Source organism: Pristis pectinata, chromosome 28, assembly GCF_009764475.1.
Source record: "Pristis pectinata isolate sPriPec2 chromosome 28, sPriPec2.1.pri, whole genome shotgun sequence".
NCBI lineage: Eukaryota > Metazoa > Chordata > Chondrichthyes > Rhinopristiformes > Pristidae > Pristis > Pristis pectinata.
The window spans coordinates 10,019,132-10,046,407 of NC_067432.1; the positions used below are offsets into that span (position 1 = coordinate 10,019,132).

The following is a 27,276-nucleotide window of genomic DNA, read 5'->3' on the forward strand; positions in this document are numbered from 1 at the left end:
TCCTCCAACTTCGTCTGCTGCATTCGGTGATCATGATGTGGCCTCCTCTATATCAGTGAGACCAAGTGTAGACCAGGCGATTGCTTAGCTAAGCACCTGTGCTTTGTCTGCAATGGCCATCTTGAGCTCCTGATTTCATGCCATTTCAACTCCCCATTTCTGCCAGTGACCTGTCCATCCTCAGCCTTCTCCACTGCCAGGGTGAGGCCGAATACAAACTAGAAGCACCGTGCCTCATATTCTCCCTGGGTAGTCTAAAACCCAATGGTATGAATACTGAATTTTCTAATTCCAGGTAACCTGTGCCCCCTGTATTTCACTGTCTCTTTCTGATCCATCCAGGTTCTCTCACCCCTCTTCCCCAATTTTACCTGGTTCCACCTGTCCATCACCCACACCACTGAACCTACTGGGGCTCCTATCCCTTTCACTTTTTATTCCTGAAGTCCTTAATTTCAGTTTGAAATCTTGAACTGATGGGAATAGAAAGGTCACCTTCTGAGCCATGCTGATTCGATGTTTTCCCAAGCTACGTTACAGGTATCCATTTTATGGTTGATTTTTCCCCCTACGTGTTTCTTTTGATAAATGAACAATTGAGACCGTGCCACATGAAATACAAATGTATAGATTTTGAACTGACAAATTATTGCAAAATTATTGAAATTTTAATATCCCAAAGATGTTTGGGATAATGCCATTCTTCTCAGTGGCAAACTTGTAAAGTAAATTTGATAGGGTGGACTCTGTTAAGCAGAATGAGTGCCCGATGTTCACATGTTTCCTCTTGCCCTGACACCTTTGCCAAAGGACCTAGCACCCACTTGATATTCTCCTTTTCACAACAATGGGCGTCAGGAGCTTTGTGTGGTAAATTGTGGTTCAAGATCCATGCTGTATCACTTTGTGGAAAAATGATTGTTCACTTGTTTGACGTTCATTGTGCTGCTCATAACTCATTTCTCAAGGGCTTTTGATACCGGAAAACTTAGGCAAAAATGGTCTTTGATATTGCGGCTAGAAGAGAGGTGGAAGAGGCAAATGTTAAGGAAAGATTAAATGGTAGGGAGATTTCAGGGGGGAATTTCAGAGGGTAGAATTTGATCACTAATGGTGGAGCAAAACAAGTGGAGGACAGACAAGAGGCTAGAAAGCTGTGGAAGGTTGCTGGGCTGGAGAATATTCCAGAAGTAGATGGGTGTGAAGACAAAGGTCATTATAAACTTAAAAGGGTGAAAATAATCTCTCAAATCAATATCTTTCTGTTGAAGCTGAATTAAAATCTTTACTTTTTTTAAAAATAGATTGGGACAAGCTAGCATTGACATTGATTGAACCTTCTCTATTAAGTAAATGTTAGCTCTGTAGGCCTGGCAGGAGAGACTTGGCAGACAGAAGTGGATTGAATTTCATTTGCCTGACTGGATTCAGAAATTTAAATCCTGCACCCAGATGTTCAGCCATTTGCTGAAGTACATTTAAAAATGGAGGAGAGAAAACTGGCCCTCTTGCATGGGAAATTTAATAACACTGTTCTGTAGAATAAAAGGTTGGTTTTGTTTCTTTAGTTAGGTGGAGCAGTTCTGTTTCTGTGAGATGCTGAGGGAGGTAAACTTAAAATTCACAAGACTGAAAAGATTCCTGTAGCAACCAGCTGTGCTGTTTACCCTTGCAAAACCATTTCTGCATGTGGTTCAGGTGGTTTGAATATTATTGAAAATATTGACAAGTTACTTTTAGCACTGATCCTTTATTAACATTCTTGTCCTGTTTTATTGTCTTTTGGAGGGATTGCTGAATTCATGTTGTGGCACCACCTAATGTAGTGCTTGATTGGCTCTTTTGATAGAATGCTTTTGAGTAATATGCTCTTGGTTCAATTTACCTACAGATTTGGGCAAATAATTTGGGTTAATACTTGAGTGCAACACAGAAGGAGTATTGCATTGTTAGTGGTGCCAACTTTGGATGAAATGTTAAATTTATCTGTTCAGGCATACAAAGCTCCCCCAGCATTATTTGAAAAGCAGGCCAGTTTCAGCCAGTGCCCTGGCTAACATTTATCCCAAAGGTAAACATCACCCAAAGCAGCTTAACTTGCCATTTTCATCCTATTTACTTTCAAGGAACTGTGGCTGCTGTATTGATCTGTTTCAAAAAGTACTGCGTAGTCTTTGAAGCAGTTTTGTTGTCCATAAAAGGTATTACAAAAGTGCAAATGTCTGGCAAGACTTCCTTGTTGATTTCCCCTTTGAGCAGTCTGCCAATGCCATTCACATCTCCAGTTCAGTGAACATTTTGTACGTGTTTACTGTGTTAGTTAAATTAGAGTTTGTATAAATATTTTCATTCAAAATAGTAGATTTTAAAGTGTTTGTATGATAGTTAAATTCAATAAGAATTGAAAATGTTTATAAAGATTACAAATACAGGTGAGCCCTGCATTATTTCTGTTTGAGTAACAGAAATTCAACCTTGGAGAATTCACAAATCACTACCCAAAAATTTGAGATAAGGATTTTTTCTGTCATACAGAATTTTGTGGGGAGAAAAAAAGGTATTTATTTCTTGGAAGAGTTAATTCTTTGCTGGGCACAGATCATTGAGTACTTGGTATTTTCTGGCATGAGTCTACTTGGGAATTATTGATGTGCAAACCCAAAGTAAATTGCACAACATCTATAATTTAAATAATAGTCAAGTTAGCAGGAGATTCAAAAATAAAAACTGGAAATGTATATCAGATTCATTGGCATGCAGAAGAGAAAAAGGTTAATGGCTTAAATATACATTGTCAGAACTATGGGCTTAACATTAACTCACTACCTTTGAGATACTAACTGGCTCTGCATTTTTGGCACTTGAACATGAGTAATGCACAAAACTTTCATTTTTTTTCTTTTATTCTGAACAGTCAGACTAAGATGGCAATAACTAAAGGAGTATTCATAAATTGAGTTTGATTTTTTTGTGCTGTAGATTGGTTGTCAAATGAAATCCCACTGCTCATTTTGGTATTTGGCTGGTCTCTTTAGGCCATTTCCATTTATTTTCATAATTTTCTCCTCCTGACCCAAGCTGAGTTATGATTCTATGGGTGGAGCAGCGTTTTATAATCTTATCAAAGTCCCATGCTTGTCAAATATCATTTTTTTTAGTTTTGTATGGTTGAGTTATCAACACCATTTCATCTAAATATTAAATGGATTGAGCTGCATGGCTAGTTAACTGATGAGTTGGCATCCTTAAACATTCTTTCTCTTTTCTGCGGAGTTAAAAGTTTCAGAACAGTCGGAGATTGGGTTCCTTAGGGTATCACTGTTTATATGAATGTGTTGTTATCTTGTGTTTGTAAATAAGGTAATGATTTTACTGAAAAAGTGTGTGCAGTCTGTTTATATAGAGAATGACTGGAGTGTATGTGAGATGTATATACCTACAGGTGGAGGTGTGAACTGAAAGCAATTTAGGTCTGTTTAAACTTATACAAGCATCTGTTTTTGTAGCTGCTATTATGGTATTGCAGTAAAATTTGGCGAATTTAATCTTGTCGGTTCAAAATCCAGTTCCCAATCTGAGTAACTAATCAGCACTGAAGGATGGATATATTTGAGAGGTGCTGGCTGGGTATAAAACTGATGTTCCATCAGTCTGCTGTCTTATCAGGTGGATATATGCAGAAAAGCGAGCGTTTTGAATCTTGGGAAAGAAACTGGGGGAACAAGCCACTGGAAATAAAAGGGAGTGCATTGCATCAGTCACAAATAATTTTAATCCAGTTTTAATACCAGTTTCCTCTTGGTTATGAATTATTCCCAATTTCAAATCCTTACTCATTTTTTTGGTGCTGGCTGATCTTAACTTTTTGTGTATAGATTCCATGAAAATGGTGCTGTAGCTAGTCTGTGCCTAGGGAAATGCAATGTTCTCTTAAATGTATATATTCATTCTGTTTTAAGACTATGCATTATTTATAGGTTCACTATTGTTAAATCTCAGTTTGCAAAGTCTTAATTCTTCTAGGTTCTGAACACAAACATTTGATAATATTCTCTTCTTAAAATGTGGTACATTGATTCCATGTTCACCTTTCACCCCATTAATGTTCTGGTTTTATGAGAAGAGGAGAGAGGGGTCATTGAGCTTTGTGATCCTGGAGTACTCTTGAGCAAAGTCCCACACGCCCGACTGAATGTTTAATATCCTTTCCCATTAACTTTATATGTGTAATTTGCAGTGAACAAAATTATTTCCTGTTTAACCTTAAAATCATATTATAATTAAAGAGCTTGTCCTAGTTTTTTTAAAAAATCCCAAAACATTTTGAGATAATTACATTTTAATGCTGCCTTTAGTGACTTAACTTATGGCAGCTTGGGCACTTTAATTACTGTAGCAGTTTAGCAGCAAACTAATTTCTACTTAAAATTGGATCTTCTGTGATTTTGATGGGCTGATATGGAATTGCTTTCCTGTCAATGAAAACTTTTGGATGCATGTTCATCCAAAGTTTTTATGATGATAGCACTAGTAAAGAGCGAATGGCAAAAACATTAAATGGAAAATTATGAACAAATTCAGCAATTTTCCAAGCTCAAGTCTTTTGAATGGCCACAATATGTCCAGAAGCTTGTATTTTTATGTAATTAGGGTTAGCGCACAAATGCTCTGCAGGCTGAAGTGAGTCATGAGATCTAGCAGTGTAACTATCGCATTGCAACACCATTGTGTACCAACCCTACTTTATTTAATAATGAATGGAGCCTCATACAGTCTTTGTGCAAGGGAATTAAAAGACATGCCTAACTTTGGACAGCACTGCAGTTGTTTTAAATTAACTTTAATTGCATTGCTTCTGTCAATAGTGCCTGATGCAGCATCTATTATTTAGTGAAGTAGAAGCTAATGTTCTTCCATTTTGGCATAAATTAAAGACTTGAGATGACAGAAGCAGTTATTAGGTCTAAAACGGCCTGACATACAGAGCCTTCAATTTTAAGCTGTTTCAACAAATGGCCCTTGATACTGTGACTTCTAATGTTTCATGTAAAGTTAAGTTACGTAATTTGCTTTTTTAAAAAAAAATTGGGATGCCATTGAAATTTGTGTAGCAATCTGATGGCTGGTGCTCAAAAGATAATGTAGAAGTTGATTTGTAGGAAAGCCTGTTAGTCACTTAAAGAATTTTAAAGTCATGGAGTCATGCAGCATAGAAACGGGTCCTTTGGGCCACCATGTCCATCTCTTGGCCATCTGCACTAATCCAATTTACCCGTGTTAGGTTTGTATCCTGCTAAGCCTTGCTTATTTAAATGTCTGTCTAAATTCCTCTTAAATGTTGGGATGGTATCTGATTTGAGCACCTCCTCTGATATCATCCACTCTGTAAAGAAAAAACATAGTCCTCAGATTCCCTTTAAAACTCCTTCCTCTCACCTGAAACCTATGCCCTCTTGTTTTTAATGCCTCTACCATGGGGGGGGGGGGGAGAAGGTGGGGAGGGGAGGGGAAGAAAGATTTTGACTGTCTACCCTATATATATCTCCCATGATCTTACATATTTCTATCAGGTCTTGTATTTCTATCTGATAACAATCTGCCTTCTGACTCCTCCTGCTGTAGTGGATGACCTTGCACTTACCCACATTAAACTACATTTGCCAGGTTTTCACCCAGTTGCTCAACCTAAGATGTTTTTCTTTTGTTTCGTCATTGGTTTAAAGAGCTAGTCTCATCCTAAGTGCTGTAGACTTCATTATTTTCTGGTTGCTAATTCTATTACCGTACATACAGAACTGCCATATAAAGCAGCCTTTCTACTTCCAGCTAAAAAATGAATATGCCATGTAAGGCACCTCATCAGTCATAGTAGTTTCCCTAAAGAACTCTGATTTTGTGTGTTCCAACTGTTTCAGACATTTGTGGGGGCGTGTGCAAATTATGCCTGCAGTACCAGCAATATTTTTGATTACATGGGCTTTGAGGCAAATGAAGAATGGTATTTTATGAAGAACTAAACAGATTTCTGACGCTCCATCCGATGGATCCCTACGGCCTTGCAGACTTGTTTTTGATTTGGTGTCCTGCAGTGCAAGACTCATTTATTGACCAGTGGTTAATATAGTGCAGAACCTTTCTAGGGAAAGGCAGCTCCAGATCTGTTCGTTTGGAAATGGTTAGTGGGTATATGCTAGATCAATTAATGAAGAAGCAGTAACAACGTTCTTCATGGTTAGGCAAACTTAGCATGGTTTTCTGGAAATCACATTAGACAATTCAGTATTTTTTTGCGAAGCGTAGATACTGTCAGTGAAAATATATCTGGATTTACAGAATTTAAAAAGGTGCCATGCAAAAGGTAACTTAAAATAAGAGGTGATGGAGTTGTTGAAACTTAAGCATGAACAGAAGATTGTTTAACAGGAAATAAAACAAAGGTCATTTTTGGGTTGCTAAGTTATTACTTGTGCAAGGATCAGAGTAATTGCCTCGGGTATTTAGAATAAATATTAATAGCTCAGATGAAAGAACAGTGTAATAAATTCAAGTCTGCTGCTGACATTATAAAGGTAGGTGGAGAATAAGTTGTAAGGCAAATGTCTAGAATATAGAACAGCACAGTACAGTACGGACCCTTCGGCCCATGATATTGTGCCAACCTATATAAACACCTATTCCCTGATCAATCTAACCCTTCCCTCCTACACAGCCCATAACCCTCCATTTTTCTTACTTCTGTATGCCTATCTAAGAGTCTTGCAAATGTCCTTATTGTATCAGCCTCTACCACAAACCCCAGCAGTCCATAGATGGGTTTGCTGGGCAACAAGCTGGTATATGGAATATAACAGTAAGGACTGTTATTCCGTTTTGATAGGGAAAATATTCCTGTAAATTTTTATGGTAAGAAAGTTTTGGTGCAGCAGTGTATTGGGTGGTCTTGCACATTAACAGCACATGTAGGTGTAGCAAGTGGTTAGGAAGTCAAATGGTATGTTGACCTTTATTGCAAATGTTTTGTGTACAAAAAGGAAACCTTGCTATCATTGTACACAAATTTAGTTTGAACACATCTGGGATACTTTGTGAAATTTTGGTGTCAATGCCTCAAGCTGGTTATACTTGGAAGCAGTGTGATGCAGTTTAGTACATTGATTTGAGGGATAAAGGGGCCTGTCGTTTGAAGTACTTGGCCTACATTCTTGGAGCTTGAAGAATGAGAGGCAATTTCATTGAAAAAATAGAGAGGGGTCGATGGGGTGGGTACTCAGAGGATGTTTCATTTTTTGGTTACAGAGTTGGACATGGTTCTGGTTAAGAGCTTAGTTATTTAGTAAGATGGTGAAATTTCCTTTTCACTCTAGTTTGGAATTTTCTAGCCTACAAGGCTTTGGATATTGAGCAACTATTCAAGGCTGAGTGATAGATTTTTGGACACTGGAAATTAAGAAGGGAGGATCAGGAAGGAAAATGGATTAGCTTGATTTTTGCAATCAGCAGAGTACGTTTGAAAGGTCTTATGGCCTATGCCTGCTCTTATTGCTTATTTCATAAGAATACAAGTAATCAGTTTTATAAAGAAAACCAAGGCATAAGATTGGTTAAAATTCAATATGACAACTGAGTAAAAATAACATCTATCTAATGTTTTCAGTCTTATTTTATTGGGTCTCTATAGAATTCTCTTTTTGAAATGGCAGTGATAAGTAAAGAATGAAAGGTTAAAAGGTGTCACTGGATAAGAACAACAGTGCTGACAGCAAAACGCTTTCAACTGCAGAAACACGTGGCTTTGTTGTGGGACAGGCAGGAAAGAAAGAGATCTGTTTATGGGGAAAAAGGGCTGAGGAATAATGTGCTTGTTAAGTGGTTAGTACTTGTGATATTTATTTTGTTGAACAGATACATTCCACCCCTCATTTGGGGAAAGAGTGGACACGTACAGACAGCATTATATGGTAAAATGGGGCGTGTAAGCTCTCCTCATCCCTATGGTTTACGGAAGTATCTCCCTATGCCTGATGGAGCTACTGCTACGTGGGACCTTTTTGAGCCTTTGGCAGAGCATAACACTGGAGGTAAGTGAAACCAAGTGTGACTGAAGAGCATTTTAATGAAATTGTGAATACTTCATAGGATCGTCATTCTTCCAAGAAGGTAAGTAAAAGGAGAAGGGTACCTGATTTAATTTCCAGTTTGTGGACCTCTACGGCTGCAGCAATAATGACATTACATTGCTTTCTGCACAGCTGGACTTGGGAAAACTGAAGTAAATTAATACATGTTCCTACCTCTGTTCATTATTCAGCAACCATTTAAAAGCTGGAAGTGGTTATTGGGCGAGGACACTACTTAATTCACTGAATTCTTCAGGTGAATAGTATGTCAAATCTAATTGACACACAATGCTGGATAAAGCTTTGGTCATACACTGTTTAATGCATTCTGGTCCCCTAATCCATGGAGATATTGGTCTTGACAAACTTGATGCATGCATATTGTTCAGTGAGCACAATGCAAAAGGCAGTTAAAGATAAGTAGTATATTTTCACCCAAGAGATAGTAGTATAATGGAACACATTACTGGAAAATAACTGTGAATGAATTCTGTACTGCATGTTGGCAGAGAGAGCAACATTGAAGAAAATGTGCATAGTTGGGAGGGTTTGGTATCTAGACCAAATGCTTCTTTTGTGGGTGAAACAAATATCTTTCTGTTGTATATTGAGACATAATTATCATTAGTCTGTTTAATAACACTCACTATATTAATACCATTAATTTCTTGTGTTGGATAGAAGATATTACTATGGTGATTTGTCCTGGGATAGCCAATCACAGTGAAAAGCAGTACATTCGAACATTTGTTGATTATGCCCAGAAGCACGGATATCGGTGTGCTGTTCTCAACCATCTTGGTGCTTTGCCAAATATTGAGCTCACCTCTCCTCGTATGTTTACATACGGTAAGGAAAATTTCATTTTACCACTTTCTTGTTAATAGAAAAAATATTCCACAGAGTGATCATGATATTATTATGCAGTGAAAGTGCAGTTATAAAGAGGCTAAATATTAGTAATCTTCCAGTATTTATGTAAAATAAAGATTTTGTCATACAGTAAAACTCTGATAGCCTGGCAGACTAACACATTTTGCCAAACGAATGCATTTTCCAGGCTATATTGGATGTTATTTCTATTAATATTATAGCATTTTTAATTCACTTTTTAGATGTTACACAGCATTATAAATTTTCCAGTGAACGAGGGAAGTTTGAAAGGAGCATGGGAGCAGAGGGCTCCAGTAAATGGAAAGGGAATTGGGCAAACATCACCTGGTGAGCTGGATGGCGCCCCCCCCCACCCCCCACCCCGCCAACAAAAAATTGTGATGGCAGTAACATATAGTTGGATAGCAGATTACTGATGTCACTGCCATCACATGTTGGGGAGAAGAGGGATCGACAGCACATGGGAGAGAGGATTTGCAGAACAAAATAACCCTGCCTTCAGAATTACAGAAATTCCAGTTTAGTAGCTCGCATGAAAACACAGCACTTCCACTGGAGAGGAGGTAGGGCAGGAAGTACATGGTAAAACAAGTTGGACTGCACTGTAGTTCTGTATTTCTTTAATGTCTGATTCAGACTCTCTTGAAGAGGACTTTGAGGAGTAGACACGGCTTTCTCCAATTATGTGGGGATTGAAAGGGGAAAGTCTGCAGATGCTAGAGAAACCAAATATAAATTAGATTGCTTTTAGAGCACCTCTGATGACCCTGCACTTGTCTGACTTTCTACACTCTTCCAACAAAGCTTAATGTAAGCTTGAGAAACAGCGCCTCACCTGTCTCGGCATGCTACAGCCCCCAGTACTCGATATTGCCTTCAATAATTTCAGGTAACCCACCTTTCCGATTTGTCAGAACAAACCAGTTCTGAAATAAGGTCATCCGCCTGTAGCATAAATTCAGTTTCTCTCTTCATGGATGCTACCTGATCTGCTGAATACTCCCAGCATTCTTTTATTTCAGGTATCCAGCAATTTCTGTTTTTTTGCATCTTAGTTCCAGTACACTTTTCTCTCTCTAATTGCCTTTGTTCATCTTCCTCTCTTTACACTCCTGATGGAGCTTTGATTAACACAATGGCTTTCAATGTGACCCCTGGGAAAACCCTTTGTTGCCACCCTCTCACAGAAATTTCCTTTACTTTCTCCACCACAATCACCCCTTCCTCCCTGCAACTTAAAACACAATTATTTTCTCCCTCTTCCACTTTTGATGGAAGATCATCAACTTAAAAAGTTAACTACATTTCTCTCTCCAGAGATGATCTATGAACATGCCCTCAAGCTTGCTAGCTATTTAATAAGATCTTGTAACTTGCTGAGTACTTCCAGCATACAGTTTACAGTTCCAGTTATATGGGACCCCAGTGGGACTGCATCTGGAATGCCATGTACAGGTCTGGTCTGCTTACCTTAAGAAGGATATACATGTGACTATTGGATTGGGATGGTGGGTTTGTCAGATGAGAAGTTAAGCTGGAACTACACCATCAAGTTTAGAAGAACGAGAGATTATCTAACTGAAACAAAAAATTCAAATGGTGCTTGACAGGGTAGATGCTGAGATGAAGTTTCCCTTGGCTGGTCTGTCTGGAACAGTCTTAAAATATAGGGTTGGCCATTTGGGGCTGAGATGAAAAGGAATATCTTCACCTTGAGGCTCATGAATTGTTAGAATTCTCTACACAAGGCTTTGGACACTCAGTTACTGAATATATTCAAGAGAGAGATGTTATGTATTAAGGGAATCGAGGAATCTTGAGCTAGTTCAAGGAAATGGTGCACTGGTAAAAGATCAGTCATGGATTAACTTGAATGGTGGATCTGCCATGTGAGGGGCTAAGTGTCTGCATACTCCTGTTTCTTACGTTAACTTATGTTAATTTTTTCTATTTTTGATTAATATGTGCTGTTTCCTTAACAATAATAATAGCTATTTTATAGGGTGGGTTTAGGGTAGTAAAATGCCCACTGCCACTTAATGGGAATTACTGTGAAGGTTGTCCTGACATCACAGCCCAAGTTCTGGAATAGTGCCATTTTAATTTAGTGGGTTGGGTGCTACAGTTGCAGGCTGGTCTGCAAGCTGATCCAAAGCCTGCTGTCTGGTGAGATATAACCAACTGGCTTATTATCCACTTCCCCATGAGTGTATTTTAGAGTTGTTTTCATAATAAACACAAACTATTTAGTGATTCTGTTTGCCGCTTCTCTTCAAGGATGACATCGATGGTCTTTGATGAAATGAGAATGAAATGCCTACAGTATTAACTTTTGAAAAATTGTGGGTTAAAGTTATGCTGAAAGAATTTATCTTTGTATAGAGTACTATTTCTACATTGTTGTTATTCCCACATATTCAATGTTAATTTCTATTTGCTAGAATCTGGTAGTGTAACTACCATTCTATTGCCATGCATAAAATGTTCAGTAATTTACTAAACAAAATGTTTCATTTGCCAGTTTTTGCATTTTATTGTATCAGTATTTTCTGTTGCTCCTGGATGCTGCTAAGATGAGGTTTATATAGTCTGCAATGAAAGTACAGACATGACTGTAAAAGTTAAAAGTATACAATAATGCTAAACCAAGTGTGTAGCCTTTTAGTGGTATAAAAATTGCAGGGACTTTCCATTTCTTGCAGAGAAGTTAGGGTTTTTTGGATCTATAAACATTGCCACTAAATTTGAGATGAGAGACTGCAGATGCTGGAAATCTGGAGCAATGAACACAAAATGCTGGAGGAACTCGGCAGATCAAGCAGCATCTAGGGAGGAAAATTAACAGTTGACATTTTGGGCGGAGATCCTGATGAAGGGTTTCGGCCCAAAATGTCTACTGTTAATTTCCTTCCATAGATGCTGCCTGACCTGCTGAGTTCCTCCAGCATTTTGTGTTCATTGCTCCAGATTTCCAACATCTGCAGTCTCTCTTGCCTCCGTTTTGCTGCTCCACTGCAAAGTCTCTTCGAGGTGTGCCTACCCTGGAGAAGTTTTCCTTCTGTCCTGATGAAGGATCTCGGTGACTGTTCATTTCCCTCCATAGGTGCTGCCTGACCTGCTGAGTTCCTCCAGCATTTTGTGTTCATTGCCACTAAATTTGATTTCTTCAAATTCCTTTAGAATGTTTTTATATTAAGTTGCTTTCTAAAAAGAAAATGACCTTTTGATGGCAAGACTTCTTTCCTCCTCTTGCTACCAACAATCCTACCTCCCAATTCCTATTCTAGTTCATGCTGGTATATTTTTATTCTTCTTTTCTCTTTTAATCTTGAATTTGAATCCAAAATAATCCTTTGAGTTTTTGGCCATGAGTCCCTTGTCTTTTCCAAACCCCTTCCATCGCGATCTTCCCTGTTTAAACACTTCCAGCTCCTGTCTGTTCCTAAGTGAAATCAAATACTGCTGCTCACTGGGCAGAGAGGCCTTATTCAACTGGAGCTGTGCATCTCAGTCCCTTGTAGCAACAGCATTATTGGGTAAGTGTTGTGGGGAGAGGGTTGGGAAGTGAACGAGTGATGTTTTGAGGGGATGAGAGTACAGTCAGATTATACTAGGTTCCTTCCCATTTTATGGCACATATTAATGATTTGAATGTGAATGCAAGGGCCATGGTTAAGAAGTTTTTTGCTGATCTTAACCTTAATGTTAGTGAGGAAGAAAGCTTTATCTAGATTGCAAGAAATGTGAATGGATTAGACAGGTGGATACAAAAGTGGCAATTGGAGTTCAGGTAATGCATTTGGTTGTATGGGTACAAGTGTGGTGAGGGAATACATGATAACTGGTGGTAGAACATGGGTATTAAGAAGTACAGAAGGTCAGAGGAATCTTGGAGCGTATGTGCACAAATTCTTGAATATAGTGGATCAGATAGAAAAGGTTAGGGAAGTATTTTGGATATTTGCCTTTATCAGCTTGAGGCATCAGGTACAAGAACAGGGAAGTTATGGAAGAACTACATAAAATGCTTGCCATGCCACAGATAGAGTACTCTGTAGACCAAGGATGTGATGGCACTAGAAAAGGTGCAGAGGAGATTTACGAGGTTGTTGTCAAGGTTGGACAATTTTGATTATGAAGAGAGGTTAACTGGGCTTGGGTTGTTTTCTGTCAGACAAAGGAGGTTGAGGGGAAATTTAATTAATCTTTTCAAGGTCTCTCAATTTTGAACATCAATGAACAGGAATGGCACGTTTCACTGGGTAAAGTGGTTAATAATTAGGTGACACATGTTTAAAATGATTGCTGAAAGTATTATAGGGGAGTTGGGGAAAAATTGGTATCTCCAAATAGTGCAAGAAGCTTGAAAAGGTGGTGGAAGCAGAAATCAAAAGATGCTTGGAGAGTTGAGCTGTGAGGTTTTAGACCAGGAGGTAGGAAGTGCCTAAACAGCACCATTTTTGGCTGGCATTGACACAGTGGGCCCATTGGGAGTCACCCATGTTGTAAATATATGTGATTATTAGTCTCTAATCACTGCTGGTAATTAAATATATGTGATGATTGAAGATCACATTAGGATTAATAGGTTTTCTTGGGGAAAATTAGACTCACCTGTGCAGGCTCATGTGTAAGGAGTGGCATTCATAGGAAAGAGCAAAGTTAACCACTTTGAAGAGAGGGAACCAGAGAGAAGTGTATTCCAGTGATGTGAATTTGACATTAGCAAAGTACAGAAATAGTATACGGAGGTTATCCATTAATATTTAAATAGCTATCAGCTGTCGTGATGTTATCCTTTGAAGTATATAAAATAATGAGAGGCAGAGAAAGGGTAGATGGCCTTTTTCCCAGGGTGGAAATGTCAAATACTAGAGGGCATAGCTTTAAGGTGAGAGGGGGAATGTTTAAAGTTTGCAAGGCAAGTTTTGACACAGTGGTAGATGCCTGGAACATTTTGCCAGCAGAGGTGTGGTGGAAGCAGATACGACAGCAACATTTAAGAGACATTTAGACAGACACATGAACAGGTTGGGAATAGAGGGATACAGACCATGTGCAGGTAGATAGGATTAGGGAATAGTTAATTTGCATCATAGCGCAGACATTGTGGGTTAAAGGGCCTGTTTGTGTGCTATACTCTTCAATGTTCTAGTCCTTGGACCATATCCATGTGGATCGAAAAAGCTACTAACCTACTGCAGGTTCTAGCACTAGGTCTGTCATGCTGCAGGTCATGCCTCTTCAAATACACATTCAAACAACCACCTTTCTGGCAATGAGTTCCAGATCTTTATCACCCCCTGAATGAAAAGTTCTTCACTCATTCTGTCCTGTTACATCTAAAGATTATCTTAAATCTGTTTCCCCCATCTGGTATTTGACACCTCTGCTAGGGGAAATTGGTCCTTCGTATTAACTGTATCTAGGCTCCTCGCAATTATGCACACTTCAGTTAAATCTGCCCTCAGTGTCCTTTGTTTCACAGAAGAAAAACCACAGCACTTCCATCTATCTTAGCTAAAATTTTACCAATGCTTGGAACATCATCTTAATTCTTCTCTGCATTATGTCCAGTGCAATTGCATTTTTCTGTAATGTCGTGACCATAATTCTATGCAATACTTGAGCTGTGACCTAGATGGTGCAGTGCACACTCCTGACATAAACTTCCTACTCTTTTCATGTGTCAACTAGTAAAGCAAAGCATCCTTTTAACCAATCTTTCAACCTAACCTGCTTCCTCTAAGCATCTGTCAACATTTTTGAGCAATGTTCCTTGAGATTTTATACACAATTTCCCATACTCCAGGCAGCCCCTAGAATTTGCACCTATGGTTATTGAAGTTACAATAAATTACAACGTAAATTCCATGGTCCACAGAGTTCTTTCATTTGTATTTGCTGCAGAGCTCTATATAAATAAAAAAGGAATAAATTAATTCTTAGAGCAGTTTTACATTCCTAAGTGAATGATGCTCAAATGGCGTATAACTTGTTACTACTTTTTCTTGTTTGGAGATGCTAATGATTATGAATTTGAATTCACTTTCACCTCAATTTCTGCTCACTGCAGAAATGTAGCTATCTCTTAAAACTGGATTTCCAAAGATTCTCAGCTTCACAGTTGAATACTGTTGATGAAATGGAAGGTTGGGTGCTGCTTTTGACAGTATCTCCTTTAGTATGAAAATATCTTCAGAAATTCCAGTCTACATAGAACTTAAACTCACAAAAGAAGGGAGGCTTTTTGCCTAGCTGAACAGTATATTGAGGCTGTGTTTTTGTGTGTCACTGAGTGTTGCTCCTAGATTTATTTTGCTGTCCTTACTATCCTCATTGAAATTAATATTCAATGCAGTAATTTAATCTAACTGGCTCTTAGGAATGTCTCCTTCCTTTCTCCTTCAACTTCCAGTCTCTTTAAAATAGAATTTGAAAAATGAGGACAAAAAATATAAGTGTGTTTAGGAAGATACAATTATGATGCATTTAAAATGTATAGATACAAAGAAATCTAGCAATCCAGACATAATTTCTACAAATGCAGGTAGATAAATCCAATCTGAGTTTGGACAATCACCCATAGATAAGAGTAGCAAAAGAGTGCTAAATTTGAACACACTACTAATAAAGCCACATCTATTGTGCCATCTGGATTCTGCTATAGAAAGTGCAATGAAAATGGAGTTGGTAGAGAGTATAAATTTATCAGAATGAAAACACAAATAAGAAACCATTTGAGAGACTTGAGACAATGAGACCAGAGTGAACTTTCATTGATCCGTTATCCATGTATTTGGAAATTCTGATGGTTTGGTAGGTACAGTTTACTGCACTCGCCTGAAACTCACTGGGGCCCCTGTTCCCGCACATCCGTTAAATTTGTCGGGCTTACTGGAAAGCTCACAATATCTTTAAAAAAATGAATTCAAAATGTGTTGAGATATTAATAAGTATAACATCCAATTGTCCCTAAAATCTGCCAGTCTGGCAACATCAGAGTTCTGACTGTGCTGGATTATTAGTTTTACTATATTTCCATTGGAATGAAGAGACAAAGAGGCAACATTATAGAGGTATTAAACTAAAAAAAAAGCTGAAAATGCTGCAACCATTGAATGCCTGTAAGAATAAAAACTTGGAGTAATCGAAGGTAAGGGGCAATGGAAATGCAGCATACCCATGTCATCATGTCGTTCTAAAATGCTTTGAAGTGAAGAATTTGTTAGTTTGGGTTGTTTTTGCAAAGTATTGGCATGGATGCATTGAGCAAATAATTTTATGTGCTGTTAAGTTTTGTGATATTTGGGCAGTATAATGTGCCTCCTTACTACTTCATCAATCTTGCTGGTGTCCAGAATTAAGACCTTTGGTTCTTCCTGTTTTACACCCGGATTAACTCCCTAATTTGATTCTGATGCTTTACTTTGAATTGCTTTGCTTTGAAGTTCTGCATTTGTGTTAAATCTTCGTTGTGATTCTGTTGATTAGAATTGCCGAAGGCCATAATAATACAAGTTCAAGTAGATTATATTTTTGTATGAAGTTGGGTATGCAGTGACCATTGAATCTTATCTGCTATTTGATCTAGGCTGCCTGAATGCAGGTCTAAACTAAAACATGGGATGTTTTTATATGGGTAAATGGTTACTTAAGGAAGGCCAAACGCCCTTTTCAAATAAAATTTTATCTGTATTTCACCCGTGATTGAGTAGAAAAAAAATGTTTTCACCTGTTAACATTCCAGAACTATTGAATCTGATGTGCTTCTGGGGTGTCTCTATTTTCAGATGCTGGAGCCATCTGATTATAGTGTTTCCACAGCTGACAACACCTCATCAATTAAAAACCTATAGATTCACATCTGTTTGAACTTCAGCTTGAATGCAGTTTTCAGGATCAGTTGAAGGATTAACATTAATCATTCAAGTTTCAGCATATCTATTTTATTTTAGTTCGTTGTGCCTCATAATTACTTTTAATAATCCAAAGATATAATTTTGAAATAGTTGTAGTATTACTAAGATTAAATATCATTTGTATATTTTGAAAATTATAGTATTAGCTATTCAAAATGAACATTTCTCAGAACTTCAGTTTGGATATGTAATGTGGTTGAATGGAGGGGCAATGCTCTGTCTCTTACGCTGAAGCATAACTTATTTCTACTTTGTTTTCTGAATTGCAGAAATATTTGCAAAGTCCTGTCAGCTGCTTCTTTCTTGGGATTGAGTTGTACTCTTTTTCTGTCTCTTATTAAAATAACACTTTAATAACTTGCTCATATTTTGACCAGATTTAATTAACCAAATGCAAATGAAAAATCTTTTCAATCATTGATGACCACATCCCATAAATAAAAAGTTCGAACCAAAAGCAGGGGCAGGTCATTCTGCCTCAAAAGTTGTGCTCTGTTATGCAGTTAGGTCATGGCTGGTCACCTGCAATTACATGCCAACATCTATTTTTGGATGATACAGCCTTCATTCTTTACACATGCAATAAAATGTGCTTATCTGCCTTGCACATGCCAGATGAGCATATAGTTAGAAATATATTGCTATTAGTTGAGCATAATTTTATTTCATCTTATCCTCAAATCAAGGTCAACAGTTTGAAAGGGTTGTACTGAGGGGATGCCCAGCTGCTTTTAATTTTGTTACAAAGCTAGCTAATTGGTAAACCACTAAACTCCAAAAATTTATTGTATCATCAGAGCCCTTTAATTTTCTGTCACAAACTTAGAACATGTGATCATTTTCTAAATTTTTCAATGCATTAAGTTTGACATAGCTGCTCTGATATTGTGACTGAACAACATTCCTCTCAAAACTGAGTATTTTGACATATTGCTGGAATATGGCAATCACTTGAGAAATTGCATAACCTATAAACTGAGTTTGGTTGTAAGAGGTAGAAAGAAATTGCCCTGAAAATGTTATTGCACCTGTTCTGTATCCATTGCCCTACCTTTTGCACTCTGATGAAATCCATCCCAAAGTTTGATGCATCCAAATGTTCTTATGTTTGTATCTAATGGCTATGCAGACTTGATTCTTCTGTTGTCATTGCTAAGAATTACCTTCTGTTGCAATGGGAGCTGGAAGAGAAATTGAAATCATTAATTTTCTTGTTTAATTCCTTCCCATACATACCATGAGTTGAAAGCTTTATTAATCACAAATACAAAAGGAACAAAATGGCAATCCTTTTTCCTTGCATTCGCACTGATTTTTAAAATCAAGCTACATGTTACCATCTCAAATTCTACCCTTTCCTATATATTCAAAACTCAGGATCTCTCTGCTAGGTGCTTCCCTCCATCTCTACTTCACAAATTTCAGCTAATGTTACTGGCATTTAATAGCCTTGCTCAACTCTTATTCTGGTGTTCTGCTCTATGGGCCTTGACTAAGTTTCTTTAACATGACAAGATTAACAAGGTAAAGGAATTGGTTACTTGAGGGACTTGTTTTTGCAGTGGTTCCTCAAGGGTAGTCATTCTTAATTTAAAGTTTGACATTCATGATCTGCATTTGTGTTGGGCCCAGTTGGCAGTGCATCACCTCTGGTCAAGTTAAATGTGATATTACTTGGGGTGCTATCTTCACGTTCAGGTGAAGATTGAAGATGCACTTGGTGCACAAGGAAGTTGTAGAGTGTAATTTTTGAGTGGTTCTGGATAGATGAGTTTTAGTGACCCAATTGGCATTCCTCAACTGTATTGGTATTGTGATCCAATGACCATATTTTAGGCAGTTCAGAATGATATTCCACTGTGCTTTTCAACATTTTGTATTCCTGAGAAATATTCAGCAAAATCAGACTAACCCCTTGTTACTTTGTAAAGTATTAAATGTGTTTATGCAGACAATGGGCTCTGCACGCCAATGAAAAAAGTCAGTTGCAATGAAATATTTCCATTCAGTTCAATGACATGCCACTTTACCACTGCAAATTTGTTCAAGTTTCTTTGAATCGTTCTAGAGGTATGTTTTACCAGTCCACGCTACATGCAGAAGGCATGCTCGTGGAAAAACTGGTATATTCCAACCACGATTTTGTGGTTAATACCTTTTTTCTTGTGTATTGAATCTCTTAAGAGTCCTTTTTTTTAAACGTTTTAAATCATTTCATTTTTCATGATTGCCCTTTAGTTGATAATTTTGTGACATGATGACTGTGACTGCAAGAAAGTTTGCAAAATTCTGCCTGCATAGTGGTTCTGTAGTTTTGTTTATCATACATTTGGAGTTGTATCAATTGAAGATATATATGCATTAGTTAGCATCTGCAATCTACCTGTTTATCTGAATTACATTCCTACCTTTGTCAACAGAACAGTCATTATAGAGTAAAATTACAGAATTTCAGAATGTATTGACGTTTTCTAAAGGAAAATATTTGTTCCAAATTAATGTGGAAATGATCTGATCTGTAAACCTAGGGTTTGTTTGGTGCATCTTCCAACTTGAATATAGTGTGGAAAGATTTGAACAAAAGTGCATACAATATAGTTTATTGGTCAGCCTTAATAAGTGGAATTAAAACCCTTGAAAGTGAGTTCCCAAAACACCAGCAGCATTCTCATTCTGAAAATTAATGTATTTCATTAAAATATTCATCATTTTGAACCAATTTAACCCTAAATTTGCATTTTTAAATTTGTCAGATTGCTGTAACACTTAGAGCAGAATTTGTGTGAGTACTGAAGTGAAATATGGTGAATGGTGATTTAAATGTTAGAACAAATGATTTGAAATGTTTTTTTATCTTCAATTACTTTGAAAATTAACTTTTTTTTATACGTGTATAGGCTGTACATGGGAATTTGGCGCCATGGTAAACTACATAAAGAAAACCTTCCCTCAGACCCATCTGGTGGTTGTGGGTTTCAGTCTAGGTGGAAACATAGTTTGCAAATTTCTCGGAGAGAATCGAGTCAATCAGGAAAAGGTTCTTTGTTGCATCAGTGTGTGTCAAGGCTACAGTGCACTACGGTGAGTTGTCCTAAAATGAAATGTATGTATGTGTTCCTACCAAGGTGCAAAATAACTATGCTGAAAGTACTAAAAACAGACCAATGTTCTTGCATTCAATCCCCAGTTAAGCAACCAAGACATCATTTGAGCTACTGGGATTGCTTCAATGTTCTGGAGCTAGATAAATAAAAACAATGAATCCTCATGCACTTATACAAAAGAACTTCGAAAAATAATAACCAAGATTAGTGCACAGGGGCAGGAGGGCAGGATCTGAGCCCTCTGCAATGGTCTCCTTAATTCACTACCAAGTTGACATTGCTTTAGGGACAGGCATGAATGGTTCTTTGTTATGTGTGTGGGAGGGGGAGAGAAAAACACAGGGGATCTCTTACACCCTACAATTACACCTTAGTTCCTTGATGATGGAAAATTATTGAAACTTTTGGGTATGAGTGTGTGGCAAGGCAGTTTAGTGGATACATTAGAAGGCTAATTACTTAGAGACCCAGACTAACAATTTGGAACTACGTTCAATTTGCTGGGAATGTTATACTTAAAGTTTGTTAAAATGTGGAATGAAAAGCTGCTTCATAGGCGACAGTGCAACTATTGAGTGGTCGTTTTTTAAAATAAAACATGCTTCCTTTTTTAAGGAAAGAGTGAAAGTACTCTGCCCATATTGGTCTAAGTTGTAAATGACTATTGCCTTTTAGCTGACTATTACAGCCTTGTAAATAAAAAAAAATTGCAAGAAGCAAATTGGTTCACAGGATTTTGGGGTGTACAGCCAGCTTCCTCGCTCATGCCCTCTCATCCTGTGATTGAATAAAAACAAAACTGAACTGGCCTACAGCCATTATTAAGTGAGATCCTGGTTGTGACTCAATTGCAGACAGTTACCTTTGACCCATATTCTTTAATACTATGATAGAAATCTAGCAATCTCAAATTTGAAATTAGTTTACCCAGTAAGAATGAGCATTTTAGGAGGAATTTCAAAGTCTTGTTACCCTGTACTCAAGTGTTATCCAATTTCACTTGCAAAAGTCTTTGCTTTAATTTTAAACGAATAGCAATTGACTCTAAGTTGTAGTAAATTAAACATCAATTATTATCCAAATTTAGCTAAAACAGTAATTCAGGATGTTGCAAAAGAATTTGTGGGCAGCTTCAGAAATCTCACTAATTTGTTTCCTTTTCCTACTTCCCCATATGGTGTTGGATTCATTTTTTTTTAAATTGTACAAAACAAAATCAATTAGCAAGCATTTCTGGACTTCAGTTAAAGTCTATATTTAGTGACTTTTCTACATTAAGGACTAAATTGAGAACCTTGTGCAACAGACAGTCAAACCTCATAAAGAGCTGTGAAGTTAAGAATTAACTACTGAGAGAAATAGGAGATGTTGTACATGACTTCCTGTTTGGTTTTTGTATTTCAGCATTATGATGTACTATGTTATTTGTATTGAGAAACTTTGAAATGCTAACAACATACAAATACAAATTAGATGAATCATATTGACTAACCGTTAGCAAGTATACATTCTATGCAGGTTGATCGAAGAGAAAACTTTAGAGTTTTACGGTTCAAAGTTATGGCTCTGAATGCATTTGCTGTTAAAAATATGGCGCAACATTTTTAACAGAAAATAGAGATGAAGTAGTGTATTAGTGAGGTTCACTTGGGCCTAAGGAGACGAGAGTTTACAGTAAGCTTTGTGAAGTTACTTGGAAATTGCAGTTTTGAGTTCTGTTTAAGGGGATTTCTGTTCCAACTTGATGTTTCTAGTTTTGTTGTATATTTGTGAACCTGACAAGTTGTAGAGATTCTGATTGTGTCTCTCCTTTCCCATGTGCCTTGTATAAGGATGAGACCTGAGTTTTCTTTCCTGGATTTCAAGACTATCCTTTTCTTTCCTAAAAAAGTCTTTTTTCAAGCTGGAATAAGCTAAGAATTGTGACTGACTAATTCTGTACTAATATTGGCATTTTAAATACCATTTATTTTCTACACTCAGTATTAATGTTGCAAAGTAGTACTCATGTAGATTTGTTACTTCGGAGCAGATCCTTCCTAGGCTGTAGTACCCGACTTCTTCAATCCTGTCCCACTCTAGCCACAGTATCTCTGTCACAGTATTAGACAAAGTACTTAAATGGCAAAATTACCTTCTTGCTTTTCTCCCAGCCAATCAATTTGTTCCAGCATGCCGCATACATTTTATTGGAATTGGTTTATTATCGTCACATGTACCGAGGTACAGTGAAAAACTTGTCTAGCCTACTGTTCATACAGATTATTTCAGTACATAGTGCATTGAGGTAGTACAAGGTAAAACAATACAGAATGCAGAATAAAGTGTCACAGCTACAGAGAAAGTGCAGTGCAGGTAGACAATAAGGTGCAAGGCCATAACGAGGTAGATTGTGAGGTCAAGAGTCCATCTTATTGTACTAGGGAACCATTCAATAGTCTTATAACAGTGAGATAGAAGCTGTCTTTGAACTTAGTGGTACGTGATTTCAGGCTTTTGTATCTTATGCCCAATGGGAGAGAGGAGAAGAGGGAATGTCCGGGGTGGGTGGGGTCTTTGATTATGCTGGCTGCTTTATCGAGGCAGCAAGATGTATAGACAGAGTCCATGGAGGGGAGGCTGGTTTCCGTGATACGCTGAGCTGTGTCCACAACTCTGCAGTTTCTTGCGGACCTGGGCAGAGCAGTTGCCATTCCAAGCCGTGATGCATCCAGATAGGATGCTTTCTATGGTGCATTGATAAAAATTGGTAAGGGTTGATGGGGACATGCCAGATTTCTTTAGCCTCCTAAGGAAGTTGAAGTGCTGGTAAGCTTTCTCGGCCGTGGCGTCTACGTGGTTGGACCAGGGCAGGTTATTGGTGATGTTCACTCCTAGGAACTTGTAGCTCTAAGCCCTCTTGACCACAGCACCATTGATGTAGACAGCGGCTTGTGCACTGCCCCCTTCCTGAAGTCAATGACCAGCTCTTTTGTTTTGCTGACATTGAGGGAAAGGTTGTTGTCATCACGCCATATCACTAAGCTCTCTATCTCCTTCCTGTACTCTGACTGATTGTTATTTGAGATCCAGTCCACTACGGTGGTATCATCTGCAAACTTGTAGATGGAGTGAAAGCAGAATCTGGCCACATAGTCGTGACTGCATAGGGAGTAGAGTAGGGGGCTGAGGACACAGCCTTGTGGGGCACTAGAGAGGCTGATTAAGATCAAAGGGCTAGGGCAAGTACCTCTCTAGAATTTGAGTTTTAAATGTAAGCTGGTGTTTTGGTTCAGTTCTGAAAGGATGATGCATTGTTAAAAATATGATTGAGTATTTTAAATATTTTGCCTGGTCCAATGGATCCAAAGATTCTATTGCCTCTAATAAAAAGAGGCACTTCCCATTCACCTACCTACTATCAGAATCAGATTTATTATCACTGACATATATCGTGAAATTTGTTGTTTTGCAGCAGCAGTACAGTGCAAGACATAAAAGACATAAAAATTACTATGTTCCAAAAATAAATAGTGCAAAAGAGAAATAACAAGGTAGTGTTCATAGACTGTTCAGAAATCTGATGGAGGGGAAGAAGCTGCTCCTGAAACATTGTGTGGGTCTTCAGGCTCCAGTACCACCTCGCCAATGGTAGTAAAATGAAGAGGTAGTGAGGGTCCTTAATGATGGATGCTGCCTTCTTGAGGCATCACTTTTTGAAAATGTCCTCGATGGCGGGGAGTTTTGTTCCCATGATGGAGCTGGCTGAGTCTACAACCCTCGGCAGTCCCTACCTGAAAACAGAAGATGGATTAGTTCATCACGATGCTCAGGTCTTTCTGTACAAAGTGGTTGTAATGCGTCTGCACGGTAGCCACTGTAACCCAAAATTTCTGGGTAATCCTGGGTATTCCTTGAAATTTTTCAAGATTTTAACATTTCAAACTTAGTTGTGTTACAAAGAGGCTCTGAATCATTCATTCAAGACCAGCTAGGGTTGTTTTCTCCGGAGTGGTGGAGTCTGAGGGGAGACCTGATAGAAGTTTATAAAATTATGAGAGGCGTAGATAGGGAAGACAGCCAGTATCTTTTTCCTAGGGTTGAAGTGTCTAATATTAGAGGTCATGCATTTAGGGTGAAGGGTGGGGGGAGTTCCAAGGCGATGTGCGGGGCAAGTTTTTGTTTACACAGAGATGGTGAGTGTCTGGAATGTGCTTTCAGGGGTGGTGGTGGAGGCAGATATGATCAAGGCCTTTAAGAGGCTCTTGGATAGACGCATTGAATATGCAGAGAATGGAGGGAAATGGACCATGTGTAGGAGATTAGTTAGGTATCATTAGCTTAATTTGCACAACCTTGTGGGCCAAAGGGCCTTTTCCTATGTGGTACCATTCTTTGTGTTCAAGACAATAAAGCATGACAAAAATTTAATCTAGATTCAGCTGTAAATTACATATTTTAGGAAGATGATGTTTTAGAAATTAAGAGCGTAGCAAAAAGAGGATGAAAAAAAGTTTGTAGTCTTCCTTAAACTCACTGTGTCTGGTTACATGAAGAGAGTCTTGGAGGTTTTTATTAAAGCTTTTGCAAAATAACGTGAAGCAGCTGCAACTTTCCAATAAAAGTCCCCGGAAATCAACTGACAGGAATAAACCCAGAAACAACCCAGCACTTTACAGTTGACAAAGTTCTCTACATAAAATTTCCTTTCGTTTTACCCCCTCTACCACTAAAATTGCTAACTCTTGCTGAAGTTGTGGGTTTGCCAAATCCAGGTATATAAACTTAAAGATAGCTTTGTTAATGTTTTGTTATAGCGCTTCTAGTGAGACCTATACTGAGTTTTTTCTGGATTGGAACATTTCTCTTTTGCACAGTTGCTCAATAAAATTTGAGCTTAAACGATCCACAAATGATTTTTTTTTACATTTTGGATCTTTTATGTTGCCAGGTCTCAGTACAAGACCTCTAGTGTTTGAATAAGTGTACTGCAGCTTTGGAATACTGATCCCTTTTCACAGCATATTTGATTTAAACACTGTTGAAAATATTTTTCTTTCATTGTGCAGGCTGAATGGGATTTCATTTTTTACAAGAGACTTGCATTGCATTATACAATGATCTGTATCACAGAACTGCTTGTCCCTCTCATTAGTGTTCAATTGCCCTAAATTTTATGCACTTCCAGGGGTACATCTCTGCTCACATCTCTTTGGTAGTTAAATGCAGAAGCCATATTATGGAATGTAAACCAGCAACTTTTTTGCTCAAAAAGAACAGTTGATTTATAGAATTCAGCCTTAACTGCATTGCACTAAACTCTATGGGCTGGATAAGCAATTAATAAAAGCTTTCCCCAGAGAATTTACTTTTCTTGAACAGTAGAAGTTTGCATGCTTTTTGTTTGCTCAGATTTGGCATGTTACAAATTCATTTCTATTTTGCTTATCAATGTGCATTAGTGCATGGAATGTTTGCAATTCTTAGCTCTGTTCCTACAAAGCACAGCTACATTGATTAGATGCATACAGTTTTAGTCAACCATAATATTTGTATGGTGTTCATTTTGTACATTAATTGCATCCAGTTGCTACTAATTTTAGTATACATTGCTATATATATATTTAATTTTTGCTGTGTGTCAGCCATGGCTCATTAGTAACACCAGTACTCTCCTAGTCAGAAGGATGTGAGACAAGGTCTGCTGATTTAAAATGGATGACCACTTTATCAATAGGCAGCTGTTCTTGTGTTTATTCTGTAAAAAGTATCATATCCAACACTGATGTAAAGCAGAGTTTATTCCCTTCTGTCTCAAAGCTCTGAGGCTAATGCAAAGCCACTAAGTGTTGTTCTGCTTGATATAGACTGGTGATAATTTACTCTGCTTTTTTGCTGCATCAACAGATGATTCCAGAGTTGGGCCAATTTCTGGCTTGGCTTTCTACAATTAACAGCAAGAAGTAATTATTTACAAGATAAGAACATCTGGTTGTTGTCATTCTCTTTATTGCTGCAAGGTTGATTATGTACAGCGGAAATTGACTTTCCTAAAATTGGGGTAAAAATGAAGGTCAGGTACTGACACTGCAGAGAGGAATGTTACTTTTTAGACTCCGGATCATAAAAACTGGCCTAATGTACATCAGTTGTGTTTTCTTCCTTGTTATAATGTATACTGAACAAGTTGGTTGAATTATTTGAATGGATTAGAAAATATTTGGGAAAAATAGAAACTTTGCTTCATGAAGGTTATTCCTCCCACTTACTACATATGAACCTCTCCTAATTTGCTCTGCCATTTTTGTATAATTGAATTTGTATCTTTGCATTAACAGCTTTTAATTTATTAGATATAGTAGATGTTTTAATAGATCAAATCTTGAATTTTGCTAGTCTTGTTCAGGTCTGTCAATATGTTAATTTAACAGAGTTGTTGCAAGATGTTTATTGAAGGAATTAGTTTTATTAAGCCTGCTGTTGTGTCAACTGTTGTGTCAACTCAATCTTAATCTAGATTGAGAACCAGTTCCCATTTGAGCAAGACACCACCAGGGTCAAAAATAAATAAGGTAAAGAGAAGCCAAGTGAGTAAGTAATACAAATATCTGGTCTTGGTGTTGCATCTTGAAAGGGAATAGAGTTCCATGATTTTGTGATCCTGTAAGGAATAATTTGGTGTAGAAAACCATGCAGTGACTTCTAATTTTGATACATGGATATAAGGAGTAGCCCTGTGGGATATGTTAGGAGGAAATTTTGGATCAGTGATGACTACAGGATCAGGAGATTAGATGCACCCTGGAAAGGTTGGACTGGAGAGGCCAGGAACACTAGTTCTCTAACGGACAGGAAGCTGTTGCTTGCCTCCTAGTCAGGAATGTCAGGACTATGTTGAAGAGCCTCCTGAGATGTAGAATTCAGGTCTTTTAACAAGTTGTAGATATAGAAAAAATAACAGTGCTTTACTTTTTAAATTTGGAATGAGGTCTGATTCTATCTGTCTCTTAACTTGAAGAACCAGCTTTGCGTAGTACTTCATGAATGGAGTTTTTATGTTCTTTACCATGTGCTTAATTTTTTTTTGTTTTGCTTAGGGCACAGGAAACTTTCCTCCAATGGGACCAGTGTCGGAGATTTTACAACTTCCTAATGGCAGACAACATGAAAAAGATTATTTTATTTCACAGGTGCCCTTTATTTCCATTGTTCATCTACTTATTGTAATTATAGAGTGTATTCTGTAGAAGATGTTGCAAA

General features: G+C 37.7%; 1 protein-coding gene across 1 annotated transcript in view; it reads left to right on the forward strand.

Annotated features, from left to right (window-relative positions):
• Positions 1-27,276, forward strand: part of LOC127583939 (monoacylglycerol lipase ABHD2-like) — an 80,038-nt gene that overhangs the window by 17,989 nt on the left and 34,773 nt on the right. The window contains 4 exon segments of the mRNA XM_052040372.1: positions 7,903-8,078; positions 8,799-8,966; positions 19,831-20,014; positions 27,114-27,206. Of these exon segments, the coding sequence (XP_051896332.1) occupies positions 7,903-8,078; positions 8,799-8,966; positions 19,831-20,014; positions 27,114-27,206 (621 nt within the window).